General features: G+C 39.4%; 4 protein-coding genes across 4 annotated transcripts; 1 reads left to right on the forward strand and 3 right to left on the reverse strand.

Moving 5' to 3' along the window:
* Positions 1-502: 502 nt before the first annotated feature.
* On the reverse strand, positions 503-10258 carry LOC103392800 (dual specificity mitogen-activated protein kinase kinase 6-like). Its single transcript, XM_008329529.3, has 12 exons — positions 9901-10258; positions 5331-5400; positions 4941-4989; positions 4741-4854; positions 4047-4166; positions 3846-3962; positions 3368-3419; positions 3136-3263; positions 2678-2755; positions 1464-1603; positions 944-989; positions 503-645 (listed from the first exon to the last, which is right to left on the reverse strand). The coding sequence occupies exons 1-12, from the start codon at positions 9917-9919 to the stop codon at positions 568-570; spliced, it is 1011 nt and encodes a 336-aa protein (XP_008327751.1). The 5' UTR covers positions 9920-10258; the 3' UTR covers positions 503-567.
* A 461-nt stretch (positions 10259-10719) lies between these two features.
* btbd17b (BTB (POZ) domain containing 17b) lies at positions 10720-14249 on the reverse strand. The gene is made up of 3 exons (XM_008329528.3): positions 13819-14249; positions 12476-12761; positions 10720-12220 (listed from the first exon to the last, which is right to left on the reverse strand). The coding sequence occupies exons 1-3, from the start codon at positions 13910-13912 to the stop codon at positions 11146-11148; spliced, it is 1455 nt and encodes a 484-aa protein (XP_008327750.1). The 5' UTR covers positions 13913-14249; the 3' UTR covers positions 10720-11145.
* A 4590-nt stretch (positions 14250-18839) lies between these two features.
* On the forward strand, positions 18840-21950 carry LOC103392798 (G-protein coupled receptor family C group 5 member C-like). The gene is made up of 3 exons (XM_025064642.1): positions 18840-19959; positions 20390-20490; positions 20568-21950. Exons 1-3 carry the CDS (start codon positions 18951-18953, stop codon positions 20607-20609), a joined length of 1152 nt encoding a protein of 383 aa, XP_024920410.1. The 5' UTR covers positions 18840-18950; the 3' UTR covers positions 20610-21950.
* A 1431-nt stretch (positions 21951-23381) lies between these two features.
* Positions 23382-25974, reverse strand: ccdc137 (coiled-coil domain containing 137). Its single transcript, XM_008329526.3, has 6 exons — positions 25598-25974; positions 25116-25258; positions 24782-25004; positions 24527-24609; positions 24182-24261; positions 23382-24040 (listed from the first exon to the last, which is right to left on the reverse strand). Exons 1-6 carry the CDS (start codon positions 25666-25668, stop codon positions 23831-23833), a joined length of 810 nt encoding a protein of 269 aa, XP_008327748.1. The 5' UTR covers positions 25669-25974; the 3' UTR covers positions 23382-23830.
* Between the last annotated feature and the right edge of the window lie 559 nt (positions 25975-26533).

Raw genomic sequence — 26533 nt, forward strand, 5'->3', positions numbered from 1 at the left:
CATCTAGAAAATTTCACTCTTTTTTTTAAACCATAAAGTTATCGAAAATCTGTATAATGACAAATTGTACTAACAGATATGCAAATATACCTTTCAATATGCATCAACTTACACATCAACTGTTCAGGGTTTTTACAAAGAAAGATTTGAATTATTCATTCTATGAAGCACCGGCTGGCTCCGCCGAACATGAAGGGAATATGAGGAAAGAGGAGGGCAGGAGGGGCGGGGGTGGTGGGACAGAGAAAACAACAACTAATCAGTTCATATTTGTCATGTCAAGATAACTGCGCACACACAGGGACCTTGGAAGAGTGAATTAAAACCTCTCCAGTTGACCGTACAAGTTCATAGATTACTGCCACTCTCCCACTTCAGTGCTGCTGCTGCTGCTGGGCTGCTGTCAGTCTCTGGGTCGCCCTCCCCCCTCTGTGTGTTGTGTGTTGGTGTGAGAGTCTGTCATTCCAGTGAGTTTTAAAATTAAGGCAGGCGATTGGTTCTTCTGCGGAGACATCCCGCCTACCCTAATGGGGTGGAGACCCAGGATTGGGGAGGTGAGGGGGCACATCAGTCATCCAGGATGACCTTGACAAAACTGGCCACGTCTGTCTCTTTGGCGTCATGCACGGTGAAAAATGGATGTTGCTGCATCAAAAACAGAAAGAAAAAAATAGACTCGTGAGTATGTTTTTAATTTACATTCACTATAACTTATAGGACTTGTGAGTACCACGATCAAGAATTTATAATGAAGCTAATGATACAACTAGTGGGTGTGTTGGGTTAGAGTGGCCTCTTGTGGATAAAAACAGAAGTTGTTGAAAAAGAATTTTACAGGAGCAAGGCTTTAGGATTTTATGTATATATTTATATATATTTATATTTATGTATAAACAACTTATATATATTTATATTTATTTATATTTATGTATAAACAACTCACCATTAGTTCAGTATAAGCTGGTCTCTCACTTGGCTTCTTCCTTAAGCTGTAAACACAGGAGATTTAGAGGAAAAATATGATGTGATAAATCTTGAACAAAAAGATAGTTTCAGTGCAGACAGTTATGTGACATACTATACAACAACCACATCTACATATCAAGTAGGCATCAATATGTTTTAATATGCATATAACATTTCTGTGCTTACTATAAACAATTGAAATATGAATATGCTTATGTTCTCATTCACATAGTAATATTTCAGGTGCTTATAAATCATTTCACTCATTCCATTTTCATTAAAATAATCTAACTTTTAGTGCCCAACTATAACGTAAGTGTAGTTCAATTTTATGGTGTTTAACTATTGTATCAAACATTACTTATTACAAGAGTAATAAGTACTAAGTACTTGCAAACATCTTATTTAATCAGCTCCATCGATGAAATAAAGTGAACACTGACCCCTGCTGGGCGAAAGTGAAGCTTAAAAGATAGTTGAAAAAGACTGGGACTCACCACTGGGAGATGAAATCTACGAAGTCCGGGGAGAAGCGGTCAGCGGGCAGCTGTGGAGACGGTTCATCCACCACCTGCTTGAGCTGCTGAAACGGGGTTCCCCAAGAGTCGTAGGGGAATTTCAAAATGGCCAGTTCAATCTAGCAGACAGGAAGAGAGAGAGAGAGAGAGAGAGAGAAAAGTTTGATCTCATTTAAACAGAGTCATATACAACTGTGGACATTTTGGCATTTCCATGCTGGACATGATTCCCATGACCATGCTTTTTCTCCAAAAACACAAACACACATTGGCATCATGTGATGTCAGGTCAATTATTTCACTTTGTTTTTGTGATTGGCAAAAATGGATTGGAAAAATGTGCAGTAAGATGGCTTTAACAAACTCAAATGAACTAAAACAAAACATTTTGTCTGACGTTGACGATGCATTCAAATGGATTTTTGAGAAATCAGATTGTATTCAGTTTGAGGTTAAATTATATATTATTATTATTGGCCGGATTATTGTTTTGCTATTTCCTGTAGTCATTTTTAATAAACATGATTACACGTTATCATTTAAACATTAAAACATAACAATGCCTCTTCCGGCTGTGCTATAAATAAACCAAAGATCACGTATTGTTACGGTCATTTGCCGCAAACACATCAACATTACCAAAGGTCACCATGACTCAGCTTTAGTGCTGTGTTGTTTAGAAATCGGAGACACCTGTAGGGTTTGTGTGTGTGTGTGTGTGTGTGTGTGTGTGTGTGTGTGTGTGTGTGCGAGGTAAGTGAAAGCCGCCTTGCTGGATTCAACTCCACAAGGGTTTGTATGTTTGGTTTTTTTTTGCTTGTTTTAAAAAATATATATATCCTGCATTGCCACAGTAGTTAAATCATTACTAATAAATTCATAATTGGTTGCAGATATAGCATGGTTATTGGGTGTGTGGATATTTAGAGCAGGATAAAGCCCAAAGACTCTGCTGTAAACACATGTGGTGTCACACCGCCATCTGCATGTGGGTCTCATCTGTATGACAGACCGTTCACACTGAAGTCTAATGGCATTGGATTTAAATTACAAAAGTAAACAACCTTTCTGAAATTCAAATCTTAGCAAAAAATAAAAGCAATCAGAATTCATCATTAAGACTGCAGTGTGAATGTAGCCATAAACTGTAACTCTACTTGAAATGAACCGTCATGACTGGCAGCAGAACTCACCATTGTGATACCAAGACTCCAGATGTCTGATTTGACACTGTAACCTTTCTGGTTGAGGTCAGGGTTGATTCGCTCAGGCTGAAACAGACATCATGAGCAGAGACATGAATATCAAATCATTCCCATGTATGTTTTCCTATTTTTTTAAAGATTCTTCCAGGAATACGAAGGTTAGCATAATGAGCTGTGTATCTGTTTAGACCTGTAAATGACGATATGAGACACAGATTGAACCAACATTTCCAGACAAAATTTTTAGGTTAGCCAATGGAAAATCTACTTCCAGTGTGGAATCCAAAGGTCAAAGTGTTTAAAGAGCAGACAAGTGTTTTAAAGACACGAGACAGATCCTTCAGCCAGGCGTCTTTAAGTGTCTCAGTTCCTCAATAAATAACTATAATAATAAATCTATCCCAAACCCTTCGCAGGCCGGTACCAGAAATGTTTCCCCTTCTTACCGCCATGTAGGGCTTGCAGCCAGCATCCAATGTTTTGGCCACAGAGTCCACCAGGTGACCGCTGATGCCAAAGTCGCACATTTTCACTTGGCCCAGAGTGTTGATCAGGACATTGGAGGGCTTCACATCTGGAGTAGAGTCAACGAAAGAAAAAAAAACATTCAGACGTCTGTGGGAGGGAACATAAACAGTGTGTGTGTGTGTGTGTGCAGGTATGACATGAGCAGGTTACCTCGGTGGATCACTGACAGGTTACTGTGCAAATGCTCTAATGCCTTGACAATCTGTGGAGTGAATAGAAAAAAAAGAAAGATAAAACTGACTTCCTAAAGTGACATAATTCACCTACAGTCACATTAACTACAATTTAATAACAAAGATGAAGTAAATGCAATTTACAAAAAGAAAAATCTAGGGAATACGTCTTGGAGCCACAAGACAAAATGCATATAATTTTGTGGGTTTAGGTAAGGCATGGTGATGACACTTTCTTGGTAAATTACAGTAAATCCATACACCCAGCACATCATCCACACATTACTGGTTGTCTGGCAACCTCAGCATGATAACAAGCCTCAGGAAACCTCCTCGCTCCTGGCTGTTGTTGGGAATTTTAATTACTAGGGAAAATGGTTTTTTTTATTCCTTATTTAAAAGTAATGTAAACGAGTGTACAATGAGACATGGCTAACATGCAGGTGGAGACGTACAGCTACTGTGATTTTTCCCAGGATGTCCTCGGGGATGGTCTGTCCTTTTTCAATAACTTTCTTGTAGAACTTATCCAAAGAAGTGTCCATCAGCTCCATGCAGATCCAAACATCACCCTGACAAAAACACATGTTGCAAAGGTGAGATACGGTGATCGCACAGAGACAAACAGGGTTTACAATGTGGGAATTCTGCTATACCTCTCTGAAGAGGGCGCCGTAGAAGGTCACAGTGTAGAAGCAGTCTACAGTCCGCATAGAAATGTCCAGGTCCATCAGAAGTCTCTTCTGCTCCAGGGTGTTGACAGTGGCACGAATCCTCTGGGGGGTGCAAACATAAAAACGGGTAACATTAAAATGTGCCAAAGGCTGAACACCAATACAATCCCATTTCCTTTATGATGGGCTTATTATTAGGGTCTTTGTGGTACCATTTTTAACAAACAGACAGACATACTAGAGCTGCTGTTATTTATATTTGTGTACTAATGATACTTCCATGATACTCCTTTGGATTGGCTCAAAGGGCAATTTCAATTTAAAATGGAACTGGAGTAGTGCTGTAGCGGACAAAAACAATCTGCTTTACGTCAATAAAACAAAAGATGAAAAATAATAAGTATAAAAATTATATTAAACTTTCTGCATAGTGAACTCGCCAGCTGAACAGAAAGTGAGCGGAGCTTTTCCGCCAATAGTGTATGTCAATTGATAAACTCTCTCCTACAAAACCACCCCACCAGTCACTCAAACTGTGCAGCAATATTTCCAGTTAATAAATCAACACTACTAACCACAAGAACATATATATGGCATACAGTTTAGATTTTTAAAAGCCTGGCCTGTGCAGACAGATGCAGCATCAGGTAACCTGAGCGGAAGCCTCCTACCTCACCTTGACAGCCATGATAACACGACTGGGCACGTGTCTCATCTTGTCCACCACGCCGTACGCTCCCCTCCCAAGTTCTTCAATCTGCTCCAAGTCATCTGCCTTCACCACAAAATTCTGCAAAGGAGGAGGCAGACGATGTGGTTATGTATGCTGTAGCAGCAGGAACAGTGCATTGCAGAGGAACACTGACGCAGCCCTACCTGCTCTCCGATAGTAACACAGGCTTTGGAGTCAAGATCTCGAGGGGGGCTGCAGGAAGATGAAGATATATAGATATAGATGTCAGAATCCCCAAGTCTTAAAATGTTTACAATCAGGTAAAAGTTTTAAAAAATGCAAATCAAGGAAATAATCCCCAGAAAAAAGCAGACAAAAAACCTCAAAGCAAGAAGGTGCTAAAGGTTTGTCTTTTCTTTAGTGTCAATATATCAAAGAAAAGTCATACATAAAATGGTAAATGGTAAATCTGTTAAATGTACTTTAAAAAAATCCCCCCAAAAACCCAAGACAAAAAAAAATTGCTTTTTTTCTCTCTACTAAAATCTGTTTTAATTTTACTACTAAAATTTTAGTAAAAATAAAAATCTTACGCTGCTGCTTCTGGTGGTGGAGCTGCAAACGCTCCTTTGTCCAGTTTCAGCCCATGGTTCTTCTTCTTCCCTGCGGGACACAAATTCAGATCAATGCTGATGGGATGTCACAACTTCAATGAGTCAATTTGCAACATATTTGTAAAAACATGTTTAACATTTAAAACAAGAGCCAAATTCTGAAGAAGGCAACGTGACGTCATTCAAATATTACACAACCACAGTGGTCTCTTCATAGAGCTTGTTCCATTCTGGAGTGGAAAAAAATGAATGTTTTCCAGGTAACAATACATTTGCAGTTTCCATTGATGTAAACCACAGCAAATGATCTCTTATCTGACTCTGAGATTAGGTGTGCTGAAAGCAAAGGCCCAGCAACAGTGGAAGGTGGACTTAGTGACTAATCAACACTGGTATGATGACTCAAAGGCTGGAAAGAGAGGGGGGTCGAGGAGGGGTTCTTCCTGTCAGGATAAAATACGCTGACAGGAACAACAGCTACACTCACAGTTAAAATCAACTATCGATGTTTTTATTCTCACAGTTATTTATCTGTTCAAAATCTATTTGTCTTCCATATCTGCTGGATATTGTGCAGTTGTAGCCGTTCCTGTGTTAGATCAGTGACAGCGGTCCATTCATAAACATGGTTTACCAGCAGCCTTTGGGACTTCCCACACAGGGCTTCCAGACTCTGCCAGAATGACACAGCTACCGGGCTCACAAGCAACAACACAGGAAAAACAACTCAACTCTTCTTGACGTGCGACACTTGTGCTCACTGTGTTTTTGCAAGGTCACAAACACATTTTTTCCCTCCATTTTCCAGGATCTGAACTGGGTATTTTCCCTCATCAGGATATGATGACGAAAGTATAAACCCAACAGGTTGTTTCCTGTTCCTGCAGCAGACTGGGTCAGACGATTGTACCGATTCCACCCTGGGTCAGAGAAACCGATTCAATGCAGAAGGCATGAGGAAGATATTTTTGTTTATTTTTGTCTATTTTTGTGGGGTTGCATTCACCAATGAATGAGTCAGATCACTACAGTCTGAAGGAAGTGTGACTGGGTAACCCCCTTCTTTGCTCGATTAAGCTGGAAGGGAAGTGAGGTTTTACTGAGATTTTAGATTCTTCAGACAACCACTAAAATGTCAGACAGGTCCATTTTGTGCCCAAAAACAAGCCTCTAGTGTCTGGACAAACCATGACAGAGTCATGTAATCGGGGGAGATTGAAGTGTGATTTACTCACACATGCTGAGTCAAAAATAGATTTTGCATTTCCTCTGCGTAGGATAAATCAGCAGCACTAAAAAGCCCTTCCAGGACCATGCAGAAAAGATAGCATTTGTTTATGCAACAGAACAGGAGGACATAAAACACTGTGGTGCAGTTCAAAGGCATATCGCATGCCAAACATTTAACATCATGCATTTTATCCAAGCTGAAAGACGTGTTTAACAATCCTTGTGCTGCTGCAGAAAACTGCAGGCTGCGTGGTATATTTAACTGTGAGGTATTACCAGATGTATTCTCTGTGAAGCATTAATGGAATTGAAATACTATAATGCCCTTCTCAGGAAGCCGTGCAGTGTCCTGTGACCCCATAGCCAGCGATGTGGGCTGGGATGTGACTCACAGACAGTCAGACTGGACACATCCGTTGAAAACACAACAACTGTCAGGACCCTTTGGGAAATATGATGTCACTTCACTAGGCCTGCATGGCGCTCACTGCCCCTCTTCGGGACAGCTTTGAAACTGCTTTGTGCTGCGAGATCTGCCTGCCACTCAGCTGAAGCGTTATAGTAATCGTTCAGACAAACTGTTCTAAATTTTTCTAAATAGAGACTGCTTTATTTAACAGTCAGTAAAATGTGGGAAGAGTTGCATATCATAAAAGATATCAACCCAGACAATTTACTTATTTGTATGAGGACATTTTTAAGCCATGTTTGCTGCAAATCGCTGCAATCGATTTACAGTAAAAATTCCACTTCCTACTAAACCAAACGACTCTTTGCTGTAATATGTTCGGAATGGGGAACAAGAATTTCTGGATTGTGCACGGGATCAAAGTGTCAATAGCTGGGGCAAGTCACCATCAGGAAGCTCTAGTCTCTGAGTGGGCCCATACACAGACGCTGATGACTCATGCACAGATTATCTTCCACACTGCCCAATTGGTGTGGTTAGGGAGAACCCATTCTCTAAACATGCCTCAGCAATACAATGAACAGCATTGCAATGTGCTCGGGCCCACTCCACCCTTGAGCAGAGAATGTACTTTCGTACAAAAGAAATAAATAATAAAACAATAAAATCAAATAAAAAACACTTCCAAACAAACCCCTCTGGCCTGCTTTAGTGCTCACCATAACACTATCAGCACAGAACCTGTGCAGCAGCCATGGAGTATCTGCGTGCAGCCAGTGAATTGTCAACAAAGAGACGTTCCACTAGGTATTGGTGCAGCAAGTCAAAACATGCCATGGTAGGCCAAGGGCTGTGAGTGCCTGAGCAGCGCCCAGCCAATCTACACAGGCCCTCTCAAAGCAGTGTGTACTCCCCACCATGGTAACGCTAGTATGATTGTGTAACAGCATCAGCGGTGAACGTGAAAGGTAAATTGACATCATCATTCTGCACTGTGTGTGTGTGTGTGTGTGTGTGCACGCATTCTGTTTCTGGTACAAAATAGCCACTATTAAAAAAAACAAACTGCAGCACTAATGGGTAATTAGACCAACTCCAGATGAAGGAGAACACAATTTCTGATCTTTTTGTTTAACTAGAACTTTGATTTGGCTAATGTTAGACTTTGGTTAAGCAGTACAAATGAATGGGAGTTAATACAGTGGCCTAACAAGAATAGCCTGTGTGTGACGCAGAGGGAAGGCCTTGATTTTTTTTTTCCAAGGTGCATGTTGTGTTTGAGTTCTGGTTTTTTGCACTGATTCTCGTATGAGCAGACTTTATTAAGCCACGTTGCCCTTATGGAGCTTTATAATTAGTCCAACATCATCTTTCAGTAATGGGTACAGTCTGGACCACATTAGGTCAGATTAGAGTTAGGCATGAGGTGGTTTTGTCCTGGGACAAGTGTGTCCAAAGTCTGTCTCTGGGGCCAATCATGGTGGACTGTATATTATTATTTTGCACCATGACAGAAAATACTAAGTATGAAATTCCATTTCTAAGGTGTGTTGCAGCTATTGTCTTTACAAGTGCAATAAGACTTGTCATCTACTGTACTGTCTTTCAAGCAATCAACAATTAAATTGCTCTTTTGTCTAGTTGTCCCAGTGACTAAAAAACGCATGATACATTGTTTGTCACACCAATTGACATCTATTCAAGTTTTACTTTTGGAGTTATTTTCTGCATTATCGCCATCTTGTTAGAAATCAGTGGCTTTAGCTGTTTTTGATATGGAACACATAGGATGTTCTACTTATATTTCTTCTGATATGATGCATTTAGGGAAAAAAGATGGTGACTAGACAATGATGTTTTAGTCAGAGGGCAAATATGACTGAATGTCATGTGCAATGGATGGAATGATTCAATGGGATGATTTTGTTAACATCATTAACACTATTGCCAATGTATTACTTATTAATCTACTGTATTAATGACTTCATGCCAAGTGGTAATTGCCCTCAGATTCATGCAGCATTGTCATTTTTTTCCTCTGTAATTGCAAATTGTATTCACTAATCTGACATCACGTATTACATTAAGGTATTTTTTCTGTACTATTTGATTGGGAAAAGTTTGTTCAACCCTGTTAGGGCTTCTGAATTAATGTATGTTGTGTGCGTGTCACAGACCTTGATTTTTGCAACTATGTGTGTGTGTGTGTGTGTACGTTTTATTGAGTACAGTAACTCAGCACAATCTCACAATCCTTGAAATGGCTGCCATTTCGTAAACACAAGGTATACTGACGGTGGTGAAAATACACACTTTAAACATGCAAACAGGATATGTATATAGACATTGGTGGTATTAGAGCTCCGGGTTAAATCAGAAAGACCAGCAGCAATCGATGAGTCATGAGTCCGAAAAACGCAAACACCTGTGGTCCCAGTGTGCTTCACTTCACCCAATGAGACTGGTGTGAAAAAAAAACTAATCCGTGAGAGGTAATTTCCAGCACCCAGTAAAGTTGGCTGATGCTTGACATGATAACTCTTTCTATTTCATTACCGTAACTATCTTAGCTAAGCAGCACCTCAAAAGCGCAGCGGCGCCAAGTTAGCCTTCAGCTAACAGTATTAACAATAATGATGCTCTCAGTAAAGTGTGCGGTGAAAAGCTGAATTACACCACTTCACAGCCGCATAGGAGCCCCTGTATTAAGATAGAAATGAGCAGAGACCTGCTGGCTACAGCGTCTTCTCTCTCTACCTCTCTCACATGCAGCCTTCCACCTGGCAAGGTTACATTTTTGAACACCAGCAAGCTAAAGTATTTCTCCGCAAACTAATTCGCGAAACCGCACAAAATGAAGGTGTGTTGTTTTCAAATAGGTTAGCAAAAAGATAAAGAAGTATCGCTTACCTCCTTTAGACAGAGACATTTCCCCTTTGCTTTGATGAGGGGGAAGGGAAGCACAAAGACTTTTGCTTTTTTTTTACTCCCTCCCTGCATCTACCCTTACACCCGCTCAGGATCGCTGCTGGCTTGTCGTGCAAAAACGAGCAGCGATTAAAACACGACGTTTCTCCTCGGTGCAATCTTTGGGCTTCACTCTGCGGACGGAGCGTCCAATGATCGATCAACAAGCAAATGCACGAGTTTAAATCAAGTCGGCGCTGCGCGAACTCTTCGAGTTTAGTTTGCTAACAAAACCTGTACTTTTAGGGTGGCCAAAGTCTGACAGCTGAAGGTTCCAGGGACGTGGTGACGTACTTCCTGCCCTGCGCTAGGCATGACGGGGTGTGGAGTGTGCACCGCCTAAGTGTTTAATCTTTCCACTGTTTCGCCAATAAAAAGTGTTTTTAATACGAACAACTATTGAAGACATTATAATCTAATGCTAGATTCAGCCTGGGGCTTTTGACTTAAAATAACTTTCTTCTCAAAAGTTACTTAAACAAAACCACGAATGGTTGAAACTCCATATCAGTGCTTAGTGGCTGTACATTAATTTATTTAAATTATCATGACATGGCACTACAAAAGGCAGACCTTGTTCTCTCTAGTTTATTTAATATTTTAATGTAGTATATAATCATATTCTATTACAAAATACTTTAAACAAATAACCGAGACAATACAGTATGATTGTTAAATGTTGTTTTCATGAGAATGTAGGTCAAAATTTAATAATTGTTTGTTTCACATTACATTTGTTTTTTTATGTGTTTATTAAGGGTTGATAGGTGCATGCCTTCCTCTAAATCTCAGTTCAGATTTGGTGGATTTGAAATACTTGGTGAAAAAAAGGAAGATGAAAAGATGGATGAGGGAATATTATTTGAAAACTACAGAACTGTATAAAAACTTTAATGAATAGAACAAAATATGTTTTTATCATATCATCTATGTATGGTCTAACAGAATACTTCTCTATCACCAATGTATTCAATTGAAGTTTTGTCATTTATTGTAGGGAACAACTCCTCGCTAAACAATTTGAAGGCAAAAAACAAACAAACCATGAACTAAAGAACAATGGAGATGTCACAGACTTGACACATTATCATGTGAGTCTGTGCTATGAGTGCACTTTAGAGTATATTCATGTGATTGTGTGGGTGGAGGTTGGATAACCAGTGATGATGTCATCCCAACTTCCTGCCTTTATTTCCTGGCTATGAGAAGGGCTTGGTACAGAGGTTTTATTATAATGTGCAGATAGAGGGAGCTGTCAATGAGGTATTCAGACGAACGCCGCTGCAGGTCAGCATCAAACAGGAAATCCCCGGCCTCCTCCGTGCTTTGGTGGAAGTTGTAAACATGGCGAACCACCACTTTTCCTTGTTGTTTCGCCATTACAATCACCGTCTTCTGGAAACTAACACCCGCAAAGTCTGGACTAGAAGTCGCTGGTGTTACAATAATCCGTGGTCGACCTCCCTCTGTACGGGTGGGCTGCATAGCACTCAGCTCAGTATATGTTGACCTGGCATTGAGGGGGAGCCAGCGTGGAGAGAACAGAGCATTCCATGTCACTCTTTTAGCGGAGTCGTAACCGCTGGGCCCGAGCTGAGTCTGAAAACTGAAACTACGGTCATCACGTGTCGGGTTATTGATGACCCAAGAGGATCCCCAGGAAGAGGAAAGGTAGTTACGTGGAGTGAAAATACTACAGTTCACATCAAAGTACTTGGCCAGTTGTATGGGTGAGGCAGAGTGAAACTGAAATGCTAAATAGAGGAGATCACGAATGGACTCATAGTACTTGAGCATGAGGAGAGACTGCTTCTGAAGACGGAAGAGGTGCTGAGGTGGGATCATGCCATATCGAAGGGCCCTGAGAGCACTCTCTACTGTAGAAGCGTCGGGCTGGTTGTGATTAATCCAGGCCTCTAGGGCTTCATAGAGCTCAAGCTCACTCTGCAGTATCAGGTCAGATCGCTGGAGCAAAGACAGGAGCAGGTCCTCACTGACGGCGCTCCATTCTCCACTCTGCATCACAGAGGACAGGTTCCACGACAGGTACTGCAGGCAGCTGTCCCTCAAGACTGTGTCCCCAATTTTCAGAGCATAGTTGTACCAGCTGACCACATGACTGTTGGGAGAATCACTAGAAAGATGCTGGGTCATATACTGGGTCAGTCCATGCTGCAGGCCTAACACGTGGTACTTACTGGCCAACTTATGCAGAGAAATAGCCTGATCAAGCCGCACTGAGACGTCACCGCAATATAGATATCTGCAAGGAAAAGTAAATGTTTTATATTTATATTTATATTTATATTTATATTTATATTTATATTTATATTTATATTTATATTTATATTTATATTTATATTTATATTTATATTTATATTTATATTTATATTTATATTTATATTTATATTTATATTTATATTTATATTTATATTTATATTTATAATAAAAAGTAGTGTAAGAATGTATTCATAAAAACAAACAACTTAACCATTTTAACTGATAAATCCATCCTCACCTGACAAACTTGTCAAAAACAGCTGCACAGTCTGATGTCTCCCTTAAAACCACAACGCTGTCGTTCCGTCTGATCAGCAAGTCTTCGAACACGTCACTTTGCAGTGTGAGAATCTGGCTGTGGGCCTGGATCACCTTCACTTCGTCCATGTAAATGGTTTGCACACGCAGAGTGATGTCACTGCCATTCCCCGTGGACAGCAGCGTCTCCATGCGCTGCACTAAAGCCATGGAGTGGTTCAACAACGTGGCACCGCTGTCCAGGGGCGCCTCTTGCTTCAGAGCAGCTACGGAGAAAGCAAGACTGTGGGCAGTAGTTACATACAGTAGCTGCAGAGCTAAAGGTAGAGGGAGAAGACTGCCCAAACGAAGGTCAAGGGTCAAAGGGTTAAACTCCAGGCTCTGAAAATTACTGTTCATATATATATATATATATATATATATATATATAACAAATACTGATCACAAATGTGTGGTGTGTGTAAAGGATGCAAAAGCCGACATATTAGCTCCAAATAAAGCAAAACTACAGGTGCTGACCTAGAAAATGACTTGTCGTCACTTTTCAGGGTCCTTTTACACTGATGGTTCACACCATACCAGAGAGACCCAACATGACGAGATGCTCTGACATGACAGCAGTGAGCAGCAGGAGTGGGGGTAGGGGTGAGGTATTATATTATATATTATATATTATTTCTTTATCATAAGTGGTCCTGCTTCAAAGTTTCTTTTATCAATTAGCCAGCCAGCATGCTAACTTAGTCGAGCTTAATTGGGAGTTTCTAGACAAATAAGTTGAGCACAGCGGACCCAATTAACAGAAGCACGCAGTTGTTTAATTTTTGTACCAAAAAAGCACATCACACAGAAAGATATTTTACATTCAAAAAATTAAAAACATTTTAGACCCAGTCTTAAAAGAACTAGGATGAAATGAGTGTCTCCAATGCAGCTGCAGAGGGATTCTGACTAACATCTGTCAAAGACACATTTTCTCAGATTCATCCATTGCTTTTGTGATTTACTGTGTTACTCAAACAGCTCAAAGCAGTGTAGGAAGTGCACTTGTCTGTATTGCCTTTCTGCCCCAGCAGAAATAGATAGATGAGGACAAGAAGAGGAAAATAGATAAAATACCCATGCACTACCCCGAGGCTCAGTCAGAGTCACACAATCACGGTGTGCACTACTACCCACTGACAGTACGGGGGAAGATACACTGAAATAGAACCGAAAAAGCTCCGTCCTCCAGTACGGGACATAACCAAATAAAAACAAAATTGAGAATGTTTTTTCCTAAGGTCCAACAATAAAAATAATTTATGGTATTTGTTATCTTACCTCCTCTAATTGTGACTGAGTGGAAGAGGATAAAGATGAACAGGGTGCTCATATAGGACCACGCAGGGATCCCTTGTTCATATAAGCGTACCATGTCTTTTTAGTTATTTCCTGCTTCTTTTCTGTCCACTTCTTGTTCCTTCACGAGCGCTTCCTTCTCTGTCGTGTTCTCGCAGTAAAAGGTGCGCTGCCCGTTTTGTGGCTCCCGGCTCCCTGTCCCGCACCCTTTATGTAGGACACTGGCCTTTCCCTGGCTCATCACACAACCCCACAGATTCCATCGATTGGTGGAATCTAGCAGGGGCGTTGCTATAGCGACAGCTTTCATATTGAATTTCTCCCTTTTGGATGCATCATGGCATCGATTAAAGATTTTTTTTTATTTTTTGTTTAAAAGTCTATTTTTGCTTTAGAAACTATGCAATAGTCAGTGTCAACACACTTTCATGTCCTGACAGGTTACAGAATGCAGTAGTACTCCGAAGAACACTAGCTTTTGATAAAGGTGCAGTAAGAATCCATTCGTTTTTTATAGGTTTATTAATGAAGAATGCCACTGAGACAATCATCATTCTTAACCAATAAGGGGAATGATTTAATTAACGATGGCGCTAATAAATCACTGAGATTAGAAATAAGTGAAGTTATTCATATGCATTTTAATTATTTCAGATGGAAGCTGTAGCTGCAACAATCTCACAGAGGCTTGCATGATAAAGTCAAAGTTAGGGATGGATTAGGTCTTGTTGCTGGCAGCAATAATCAATGTGAAATGCTTTGATGACTTAATGTGAGCTCTGTAATAAGTTGACAAAAGAAATTCAGGCAAAAAAAACCCTACAAGGCTGGTTTATTTATTTACTTATTTAACCATCGTGAAACCTGTGAGTTAAGTGGGAAAGGAACGGAAGAACCACCTAAATATTTTTGCCTTAACAAGAATTGGTCAAAATGTGCCCAAAAAGCTAATAATGAAAAAAGGAGGAACAATTGGCTAATGTATATTTTGGCTGAGCATTGGATAAAATTAGAAAAAAGTAAGAAGAAGCTAAAACTATTAAAAATAGTTAACAGAGTTAAATGGCACAAAAAGGCTAAATGTTAGCCATGAAAACAGCTTGAAAGAAGAAAAGAGCTTTGAATGAAAACTTATATTAGCATATTCATATTAAAATATTTTTTCAATATTTTGTAAGACAGACATGAGGAAATGGTGACACAGAAGGTCTGGTTGCTGAAGCTGTAATAACAGAGAAAATATGACGTCCTGTCAAGCCTTAACCTGAGCAGTGGCTATGAATAACCTGGCAGGCCTGTATAGTAGAAGGGAACAGTCCTGAGGTGTCCTAATGAAGCGTGATGTCACAGAACAACCCTGACAACATAGAAGAAATATATGCAGTGTCATATTCTACCTGCCTGCTCTTCATTTGGTAGTTTGTTTGTCAGCCTGTGGGTGCAAATGTTGTTCAACTCGAACTGGAGTCGCATTAATCCTCATGTCGTTCTCTGTGTTTGTCTCCCATTAAGGTTAAACTGTTCTCACCTTGACATCAACTCCTATCAAGGGCTCTGCTAACCAGACAACAATGCAATGCAATTCAATGCAGATAATATCCCAGGGGACTGAATCCGCTGAGGGATCGATGAACCACAGAGGGGGTTCCATTGCACAGCATAAACAGCATTATTGTTCTGGGCTACATGCCAATATGTGCTTCCACAAAATGTCCTGGTTGACCTTACTGTTTGCTGATGCCACAGGGGAACGCACCAGTTTGTCCGGTCCTCTAAATGTAACAAAAGCTGAAATCATGTCAGTACACAGTCGATTGTATGTTGGGTATGTTGACATGGTTGAGCACGCTCAGTGATTTTTTTTTTTAAATTAATGTCTGTGGCGTTTGTTTGCTTTTCCTTTTGTATTCAAGTAAATATTTCAAATATATCCCCTGTGGTTAAAGTGCTCCACTGTGTAGGAAGACTGAGATTTTACAACTAAAGCACAAAAGGGAAATATGATATAGCTTCGACCTGATGTTATTAAATTAAAAATGTAACTGGCGTTAACGTCACTTGGTTCACACCAACTGTATAGAGCAAACACATAGGCAACAAATAAAATAAAATAGCTGCTTCAACTGAACATTTCCCAGTATTTATTTATCATCATGTCGATGCACATTTTATGTTCTTAATTTTGGGTGACCTCCATAATATCAAGAGTAAAAACCTCTATTGCTGCGTAACCTTTGTGAAAAACAAATCCTCCTACGATGACAAAATTGTACCACCAGGTAGCACTGTAAACAGCCTGCACCGCTTATACTTTTTTAAAGATGGTTTAAAGCAGGGGTCTCCAACGTGTCACTTGCGAGTTACCAGGAGCTCGCCGCCCTTTTCCAAGTAGTTCGCCAAAGGCTAATGAATCTAATAAACATTTATAAACTTAATTGGTCGCTTTAAAAGTCTGCTTTAATTGTTATCCAATCAAAATGTACACTTGCCGGGGCAAGTGTACAAAACAAAATGTTTATTTGCCATTTAGCTATCAATCAAAACTTGCTGTCGACCTTGATTAGTCAGTGGTGATGAGTGATGAGATGTAGTCATGATGGTGACAGGTTTCCAAACCAACAAGGAGATTCCACAGACGCTGCTACTGAACACACACAGGTCAAAACCTACTGACCAAAAACGGCAAAAACTAAGGCACCAACTGGTTATGCACAGAAGAAGACGGAACAGTCATTTCAGGAACAATGTTGTCAATAACAATTAGACAATACTCTTTATATTTTGTCACTTTGTTTTAATTTATTTTTGTTATTTGTACACGTACATTGTGTACAATAAAGTTTAAAGTGCGTGTGTGTGTGTGGGGGGGTGTTAGAAGATGTTTAACACATGGGAGTATATTATGTGTCATTTTGTCACATAGATATGATACTTTGTGAATATTACACATTCTTTCTTTTCTTCCATGTTTTTGACGATTTGTGTTGTTTCTGTTGACGAAAAGTAGCAATGTGCCATTGCACATCAATGATTGGTTGTTGATGAATTCAAATGCACATTAGCGATTGGATGTTGAGGAGTGCAGTTGCACGCAGTAGTTTCAAATATGAAACGTATGTAACGGACGTCATTGAAGACCCAACTGACTCTGGGCTTTCTATCACGTCCGCTAATACTTCACGTTTGTTCATCTCGCCCTCTGCTGTCTGTAAGGTTCAATTGCATTCATCATCATCCAATCGTTGAAGTGCAATGGCACATCAATTGGAATTGCTCCCTTAAATGGCCTGACGTGCAGACAAACTTTTGGAACTTGTTGTTGGCGGAGCTAAAACCGAACAACCGACCGCATTTCTTGATAAAATCCTATCATAAAACGTGTCACTTCGCTACCCTACCCTTGTGGAACATGAATAAAATAAATATGTTTCGTTATTGTATATCCGTCATGACGATTGCAAAACAATTGCAGTCGGTTTAATACTTTGGTGATGTTAAAATATGTCAACAGTGACATATTGTAAATGTTTAGGCAAAGAAAGCTCATTGAGTTTGTATATTCGAGTTGAGCTATGAAAATAAATGTAACACAACATAAGTAGCTCTCTCATGTGACAAACATTAGGGCTGATCAAAATTAATTTGTGTAGAAATTAATTTTCTGTAATTTGTGTAGAATGTAAAAATAAACAATACTTCCTCAAAGATAGCTCAAAGTTTAATCATTGCTGAAAATGTATTTAAAAAAAAAATCAACATTTCAGAGGAAAAAAGTAAAACCATATTTAGACCGTGCAAGTGTCATATTTGGCCTGGGAGCCTGACTTTGGGCATTTTAATAAGTGGTAACCCAATTTAATCACAGAAGTGATCAAATCAGTGAATCCGTGAAGAACCCATTAATCATTAGCCATTACTGTGATTGAAATTGAACCACGCAATGAATCGAGATCATTCGGTTTCCACAGAGCGTTAACAAGTGGAAGTGACAGTGGAGTGAGGTGAGTAGAGCCATTGTTTGACTGTAAACCACCTGAGATGTTAATCTCACAGAATATGCAAAGCTGCAAACACCAGTGAGGCTGGTCAAGGGAGAATTTTTTTCGAACTGCAGAAAGTACTGATATTTAGAGGAGCAATAACACCATTACACGGGCTGGTGTTCGTCGGCGACTTGTTTACTACAGCATGTTATTAAATAAGAGTCAGTAGATGGAAGACCTGTTCGTGATCGGAACCGCAGAGGAAACGCAAAGCGATTAAGCTGGTCCTTGAACGCACCAACCGCATCGCCTTAAAAACGGAGAGAGGAATTATTGACCAGAGCAAGTTTAAATTCGGAGGTCGAATTTTCAACTCGGAATATATATCTTCCTGAAACACCTGTGTATTCATCACTCCAGGTAAAATAATCACTGGCAGGCTTAAACTGTTTTAATGAATGGTTTTTACGTTTAAAATGTCAGCTTCGTGTCGCGATGCGTTTCAGTTAAAAAAGTCAAAAGTAAAAATACTACAGATTGGTATTTGTACAAATATTTTGGAAAACTATGAATGGGATAATAAAGGTATTTAAGTGGATAATGCCCCATTTAAATCTTTGCAAATAACAGTATGAGAAGAATTGGTGGACGAGGTCAAATGTCTCTGTTTGTTGGGTGTCATTATAAAATGCACGAAGACGCTCTCTTTAAATTAAATGTTAGTGCACGTTATTGGACATTATAATTACGTGTTTAGTGTATCATTTAAATTCACCACAGAGTGATAATAAGAGGCAGGGTAGGCAAAGCATTCCACTTTCTGAATCATCTATTTAAATGATTTTATTTTTAACGACTGACAGGAAACAGAGACAAGGGGAAAGGTAAAATTGTAGTATTGGAAGCATGCGACTGTTTGTCAAGAATAGACGTACAGTATCTGTAGGATTTAACAGTTGGAACTTTGAAAAGTGATCAGAAATACAGCTTTGGCAGTAACTGCTTATTCCATTTGAAGTACATGGTGTAACAGAGCGTCTTCATGACGTCAAATAGGATAGTGTCTTTTTGCTCATTTCTTTGCTAATATGTGAATGATCATATTTATTGTGAAATGATGTACTCATATATATGTATATATATATTTTAAATAGCAATAAGGACGTCTACACTGAAGTCATGGACCCAACCACTGCCCCAAGAGGATGCGGTTCGAGCATCAGATCAGATTATTACAACTTGTGTGACCTGACTAAAGTGTGGGGTATCGTGTTGGAAGCTGTTGCTGCTGCTGGGGTGGTGACGTCCTTGGTCCTCTTCATCATCCTCTTGGCCTGCGTACCGTTTATAACAGACAAAAAGAGGAAGAGTATGGCTGCTCTGCAGGCTGTTTTTTTACTCTTCACTCTGGGGCTCTTTGGACTTACTTTTGCCTTCATCGTGGAGCAGAACTCTGTCACCTGTGCTGTACGCAGGTTCCTCTTTGGAGTACTTTTTGCAGGCTGTTTCATCTGCCTGATGATGCATGGGCTTTGGATTTCCTTATTGGAGTGGGATCCCAAGGGTTGGCAAATCTACCTTGGAGCTCTGGGCCTCTGGCTCATTGAGGTGATCATCAACACCGAGTGGCTCATCATCACTGTGGTCAGGCAACCAGGAGGTGACATCACCCTCGACCCAGCCTGCAACATAGCTAACAAAGACTTTGTAATGGCACTCATCTACGTCTTGTTCCTGATGCTAGCTATGATATTTATAGCAATTCGCACAACAGCACTTAGGCAGAAACAGTGGCACAAAGATGGAGTTTTCATCCTGATCACAGGCCTCATCACCCTAGCTATCTGGGTCACATGGATTATTATGTACATTGATGGGAACAGATTGTCCGGAAATGCCAGTTGGAACGATCCTACTCTGGCTATAGCTGTGGTGTCAAACGCCTTGGTGTTCCTTTTCCTCTACACTGTACCAGAGGTCTGTTTGCTGACTCAGCAAGACCAAGACATAGAAGAGCCTAATGACGGAGACCACGTCTACACTCCGCGGAATCTGGTTTATGACAACACCCAGGTACCAGAAAAGCCTCACATGAATGTGTACCTGGACAACAAAGCTTTTGAGCTGCATGAGACTCCAGGTAAGACATGATGCACCACCACCTATGTCTTAGTATCCTGGTTTAGCTTTTGTTAATCAAAAAAGGATGTAACATAATTTTTTATGTTGTACACTTGTTCTGAAACAAGCTACACAGTAAGTTCATTCACGGAAGTCTATGAAAGTCTATGCAAATTCTAACCAGATTTTTAGCAATTGCAACAATGATTCTAGAGACTTGAGACATTGAAAGAGAAAACCCAACACTAAGAAGACTGTTAACTTAAAAAGTTATTTATGTTAAAAAAATGAATTTATTTCCAATTAACTTTCATTCATATCAGGGAACTATCTAAGTTATCTTTCTGCTGCTCTATCTATCTATAAATCTATCTATCTATCTATGCTTTACATCGGATTCCTTATCCTAATCTGCGGTTAATGTTCCTTTTCACTTTTTTAACCATCAGCGACAAAGCCAACATCTCCGTATGCAGCTTACAATGGTCAGGTACGGAGTAAAGTGTACCAGCCCACTGAACTAGCTCTGATTTCCCAGGGCATGACACAGGTGAGTGAGCTCATTTACAGTATGAAACTCCTGCTATCGATCAATCCTAAATTACGACACACTCCGTGTTTCTATAGGTGGAAAAAGATGCCATGATCTCACGGGCCACCACTCCTTGACTGAGTCCAGGGAGCAGCAGTACCCTCCCTCATTCAACCAACTCGAGGTTGAGAAGACTTGATGCACACCCACTTGGTACAATTATCAAACAAATGTCAACTGGGGGTTTGCTCTAGTTCCACAGCGCAAAGCAAATGTAAATCTTCACCTGTCTCTTCCTAGGAAAAGACACTAATCTGATTGGCATTTACCCTCAAAACTGACTTAGTCGTCCAATGTTGTCGCACATTTTCTGTCTGCATAACGATTATTGCGTACGACAGGAGCTCAGACTCGTAAACAAAAATAAAACGCTGTGTCGAAAAAGAAACTAACGTGTTATTCGGCAATTCGAACATTTTCATATGGAAAGGCTGTCAGCTTGGCTTCTCTATGTCATGTCCATTCAAACAAGGCCATGAAAATTAGGACTCAAAACTTCATCTGTCACACTAATACCTTTGTGTTGTTGTTTAGTAGTTCTCTGTTTAAGTCCTGGTTCAGACAGTTTTTGTCATTTGTGGTTCTAATGTGTGTGCATTTAGTGTGGCTCTGATAGGAGTGTAAATGGTTTCTGTTCTGACGTGTGGCTCTAATGGATTTTACCTTAAGACCAATGTCCACTGGACTTAGCAGTTGTTAAAGGAAGAACAGTATGGAAAGGTCTTCTGATTTGTTTGGTATCCTTTATACTGTTACCAGAGCAGTCAATGGATTTTAGTTAATTAAATAAGGATAAAAAAAATAAACTTTATTGGGGGCCAAGACACAAACACAACTCTTTTGCCACATTTTCTCATATTTTCAACATGAAACTGTGGTAAAAACAAAAATGGAGCCCAATAGTTGATGTGGATGTTCATTGTTTTTACTTATTATCTGGAAACACTGATGGAGTGATGTTGATGTGACCTGTTCCTGCTTCTGTAAACTGCTCTGGTGCTAGGCTCAGTGTAACATCTTAACAGACCCGGAGTTTAATGTAGGCTGTGAGTAAAATCAGATACTGTGTGCTGGTTATGAAAATTACCACTGGAAGCCAAATGTTTTGACAAACCATAGCTTCAGTTTTTGTGTGACTGTATATGTAAAGTTATGGCATGTAAATGATAAAAAGCTGGATTTCCATAATATATATTTTTATTCCTTGTGTATAAAAGTTCTGATCCATCCAACGTCACCATTGTCTGACTCACCACTTCATAAAGATAATATAATTGAAGACAGATCCACTTTTATATGGAATCAAACTAAGACAAAATGAGACGTGAGCACACATACTCACAGAGCCATGTGAAGTGAGTGAACTGCTGCTGCCTAGCAGCAGGCTGAGCCTCCACCCTGTGTTGACAGGATGAACATTTTACCAACTGAGAATCAGAAAGATCAGAGTGCATTTGATGTGTAACACCACCATTGTCAGTCCAGCATACAGCAGATATGTTGAGTAATATGACGTATAATGTCAAAAAGAGCTGTAGATAATGGGTGTTGCTTGTCGGCTAGAAAAACATATCCAAATATAAACAAACCAGAGCTATGACACCTGAGACAATGTTTTCTTAGAAACTCTGACTTGGCTACTGTCTGTGGGATCCCAGACACACAGTCCTCTCCTCTGTTTTTTTATTTAAAAAAAAAAGTATTTTACATTAAATCCTTATCAGTAACACAACATGTTGAGCAACCTTGTGCTGTGGCAGTCAACCACCGTGAATCCCTTGGTATTATGAGAAGCTGTCGTGTGCACATGGACACGGCTCGACTTAATGACCACTAGTGGCTGGGCTCAGCACCGGGAAGTCAGCACTACCAATCACACGCAGCTGTCCCCACTTAATGCATTTCCTTGTCACTGTGACAACCCTTAGACGACAAATGGACTGGAAAAAAAAATGCTGGTCAAGCTGACCAAACAGAAAAGACAGAGCTCTCAGTCACTTGTAATAGTAGAAGAGAAGGTAGTATAGTAGATCAATAATACTCTGATTTAAATGTGTTTATTTATTTTAAAAACGTTAAAAGATGCTTTTGTGTTTTTAATGACCATTTTTTAAATGGATAAACCATTAAACAGACCCTTTGTAAAGACAGCCTACTAGTTCCAGGATCCAGATTCATAGTGGGCTTAACAAAAACATCATTCATTTACAATGAACTTCCATCTACATTTTTTTAGATCGCAAAAATCAATAGGTCATGAGCGACATACCCAGAGGTTTGCTGAAAACCAGTTTGGCTTGTAATAATTTTATGTCCAGAAAGGACAAAAAATAAATAAAATTGAAAAAATAAAATTCTACACTGATGATATGCATAAAAAAAGCCTAGTTCTACAGGCACAGTTTCATCTGCCTGCCATTTCAAATGAAGAGTAGAACCAAAACCGAACAACTTCTTTACAAGTTGTAGCAATACTCCAAGGGAGTATCCCAAGCTCTTAATGATATAAACTTACATACACCACATTTTGAAATGTGTCACGGCTGTGTACATTTTCTTTATCCTAAATTGACATTGATGGGTCAGTGAAAACGACTAATACTTATTTTTACCATATAAGGTCCCAGCCAATTTAACAAATAAAGATGATATCAAAATAAATCTATTATATAAACAATTTGTCACCTGTTCTGGAGCAGCTCACAGGATATCCCACCAGGTTCTCCAGAGTTTAATTCCATACCATTGTTACTTTTTATATTATAAATTTACATTTAAACAGTTGGGTTTTGATGAAACAAAGACCATTAAATAGAATAAATACAAATTAAAATAAAACTATGAGAATGTATGGATGAAAAATACATTTTATTAAAAGAAAAACACATTAGGATGTGTTAGACCAGCTCAAAAAAGCTGGAACACTGCCATCTAGTGTGAGTACATAATTTAACATCTTTTGTGTGTTAATTGTCCTTTATCTAAATCACAAAAAGTGTGTTTTTATACAAACGTATCAACAACAGTCGACTGTATTTTTATGATTATACTGGAGCTTCTGTTGAACTACAATTATGAAAATGACAGGATGACGTTAATCTTACCACAAACTTGGACCCGTGGATGCAAATGTTTGCTGATGCCACCTGACTTGGTAAGCTGCACCTCGTCAAATCACATCCAGAGTCCAAGTCAGGGTTTGAGTCTGGATCTGTGCTGCTGATGATTACCTCACATTCAGCAGCTCATCAACTCTACTGTCCAGTGCAAAAAAAGCTAAACCTGAAACTGAGTGATGTCACACATCACTGATAGTTCTCTTTTTGGCCTGACTGAAATTCTTGGCCTCGTGCTGCTGCTGCTGCTGCTGCTTCTTCAGATGACGATAGGCCTCCACTGCTCGCTGACGCTCCTCTTCCATGATTCTCTGTCGGGCCATGGAGGGCTTGGCCATGGAGGACGCTGTGTTTCCAAGAAGAGAGTTGAGGAGCAAGTCTTTGGTAGAATTCTAAAGATGGAAACCAAGAAGATAAACAGAGTGAACTAATTTGAATGTGTAATTGACACGTCCATGACATCGACACCATCTACCCAAACTACAACTTCAGACAGTCACAAGTCAAGTGTGATTTATTCAAGTGACAGTTACCTGGGACTTGATCTGAGCTTTTCTGGGTTTAATGTTCAACGTTGGTGGAGCCATGCTCACCTCTCCAAACGGAACATGATCTACAAAATCACAAACACAAATGTTTACAACAAACTGTGTTTTCACAGATTTCAAGAGCTTCCGCACTCATCTAGAATCAGTTTGTGTAAACCTGAATAATATAGGTTTAATAATCATCTTCCTCCTAAAAAAAACACCTGTGTTGGTTTTTTCGTACCTGAGAGCTCAACAATCGTTTGGTGCTTTAGAGCAATATTCACACTAAACAATATCACATTTGCCTCGTAATAGTTGCCATCCTTAAAGTCAGGCACCAGGACCTACCTACAAACATTTCCTTTTCCATTTTGGCTTCTTTCTTGTTCAACTTTTTCTGATGTAGCTTCTGTAACTTCATTTTATCAAACCTGTAAAAAAAACATTAGACATCAGGATACAAACTGACTTTCTTAAACACCAAAAGCCTTTTCCAACTGCATGTAAACATTCAACAGAAGCAGCAGTTCAGACCACTGTTTATAACTGTTTATATAGAGGGTTTTTAAAAAGAAAAAAAGTTCTTAACCATGAGGAACTTACTCTTTCTTTTTATCAGATTTGTTCTTCGCAGGCTTCTCCTGTTTGTCTGCATCCAACTCTGGCTTTCTATCTATCTGATTTTTAGTGAGGAAGCGTACATGATTGGTTTCGTTGTTCATGCGCCTCAAATAAGCTTTTTCACTTTCGTTCTTTCGCCTCTTGAAATGTGGCACAGGTATGTCACTGTCCATGGACTTCTCTGGTTTTCTTCGTGAAGTGATAGCTAAGAGACAGATATAAGTAAATTCGCTGTCTCTACAAGTAAAGCCAAGTATACAAGAAAAGTCAACACCAAGGACCTTCGGGGACATTTCTCTTTTAAATTCATACTCACCCTTATGTTTTTTGGATACTAGAGTTCCATTTTTAATTTTGTCCTTGCTCTTCATTATCTCTCTAAGCTTAAACGGAATGTGATCCAGGTGATCGACTTCTTTGGTTTTCTTTGGTTTACCATCTCGTTTGGTCTTCTGGTCACTGGAGTTCAGACATAAACATTTATCTATGAGTGAAAAACGAACTACCAAAAAAGCTGTTACGAATGATGTGCATCAACAATGTCAACGTAGCCATGCATTTAAGTTTAAAACGAGATTTATTGTTAAGAACTTTAAATGCGGGTTTACTTTAACAAGAAAACATCATGTAAACAAGTCAAAGGCAAATGAAGACTCAAAGAAGACATAGAACATTTTACAAGACTTTATAAAAGTTTAATGCAGCTAACAGCTGCTAATTTACAGGGCTAACAACACCTAGCGCTGTGGCCCGATGCAGTTACTGTTTTTCTTCGGCACAATAGAGCTGCTACGTTACCTCGATTGTGGTCTGCTCCTGTCTCTTTTCTTTCCTGGTCCGATGGGTTTGTTCTTGTTATTTTTCGCCATTGTCGTTTAATTTTTGAATGAAAACATGACAACAACAACAACACATGTAGAGCAGCGTGTGCTACCTCTGAACTCTGAACTTCCACCGTAGACGTCAGAATGACATTTCTGTGTGCAGATGTCTCACTCTCCCTCTTTGTTGAGTGCGCGTCTGTTGAACGTTTCAATGGATTCAACATTGAAGCTCTCGCAAATCTATTGTGCCTCACACTGGTGTAACTTTATTTCAACCACACCAGGTAACACCAATTTTAATGGCAAAGTTTGAAGAGTACATAGAAAACATAAACGTAAATGTAGTCAATTTGCTCAGTACCTCAGAGCGAAGCGGCGCATGACAAGTAATAGACAATCTTTGTTCAATCCCGAGATGTAAGTACTGCTCTCACCACGTGATGGCAGCACACCGATGATAATTTGACCAATAACAAAGCAGCGTAAAAACAGCTCATTTGCATAAAACAGGTTGAAGTTATTGATTTTGGCCTGAAAAGACTGGGGAGATCATTTTAACGATGTTTATATCGCACGTAGAATGTTTTATATTGTTGTTGCTGACGGATAGATAGATAGATAGACAGATAGATAGATCAATAGATAGATAGATAGATAGATAGATAGATAGATAGATAGATAGATAGATAGATAGATAGATAGATAGATAGATAGATAGACAGACATTGCCTTTCTCTGCCAGTATTCACAAACGCATATTTCCATAACCAAACAAATCAAATACTGTATTAATTTTTTAAGAGTTCCAGAGGAGTTTTAGAAAATATTTTATCTGTATCAAATAAATAACATTTACAGCTGCTTTTAATCATATTAGTTTAAATGTTGTCAGTCAAAATGTACAGTTGTG

This window comes from Cynoglossus semilaevis, chromosome 17, assembly GCF_000523025.1.
Source record: "Cynoglossus semilaevis isolate Cse_v1.0 chromosome 17, Cse_v1.0, whole genome shotgun sequence".
Lineage (NCBI taxonomy): Eukaryota > Metazoa > Chordata > Actinopteri > Pleuronectiformes > Cynoglossidae > Cynoglossus > Cynoglossus semilaevis.

Coding starts and splice junctions, on each gene's coding strand:
- LOC103392800 (XM_008329529.3), bottom strand. Junction 4,855..4,940: donor GTGTTACTATCGGAGAGCAG/GTAGGGCTGCGT, acceptor CCTCCTTTGCAG/AATTTTGTGGTGAAGGCAGA. Junction 1,604..2,677: donor GGAGTCTTGGTATCACAATG/GTGAGTTCTGCT, acceptor CCTGTCTGCTAG/ATTGAACTGGCCATTTTGAA.
- ccdc137 (XM_008329526.3), bottom strand. CDS start 25,668: ATGGCGAAAAATAACAAGAACAAACCCATCGGACCAGGAAAGAAAAGA. Junction 25,005..25,115: donor AGTATCCAAAAAACATAAGG/GTGAGTATGAAT, acceptor TCTGTCTCTTAG/CTATCACTTCACGAAGAAAA. Junction 24,041..24,181: donor AAGCTCAGATCAAGTCCCAG/GTAACTGTCACT, acceptor TTCCATCTTTAG/AATTCTACCAAAGACTTGCT.
- LOC103392798 (XM_025064642.1), top strand. CDS start 18,951: ATGTATATATATATTTTAAATAGCAATAAGGACGTCTACACTGAAGTC. Junction 19,960..20,389: donor TGAGCTGCATGAGACTCCAG/GTAAGACATGAT, acceptor TTTAACCATCAG/CGACAAAGCCAACATCTCCG. Junction 20,491..20,567: donor TTTCCCAGGGCATGACACAG/GTGAGTGAGCTC, acceptor GTGTTTCTATAG/GTGGAAAAAGATGCCATGAT.
- btbd17b (XM_008329528.3), bottom strand. CDS start 13,912: ATGGTACGCTTATATGAACAAGGGATCCCTGCGTGGTCCTATATGAGC. Junction 12,762..13,818: donor CTCAGTCACAATTAGAGGAG/GTAAGATAACAA, acceptor CTTTCTCCGTAG/CTGCTCTGAAGCAAGAGGCG. Junction 12,221..12,475: donor GTTTTTGACAAGTTTGTCAG/GTGAGGATGGAT, acceptor TTTTCCTTGCAG/ATATCTATATTGCGGTGACG.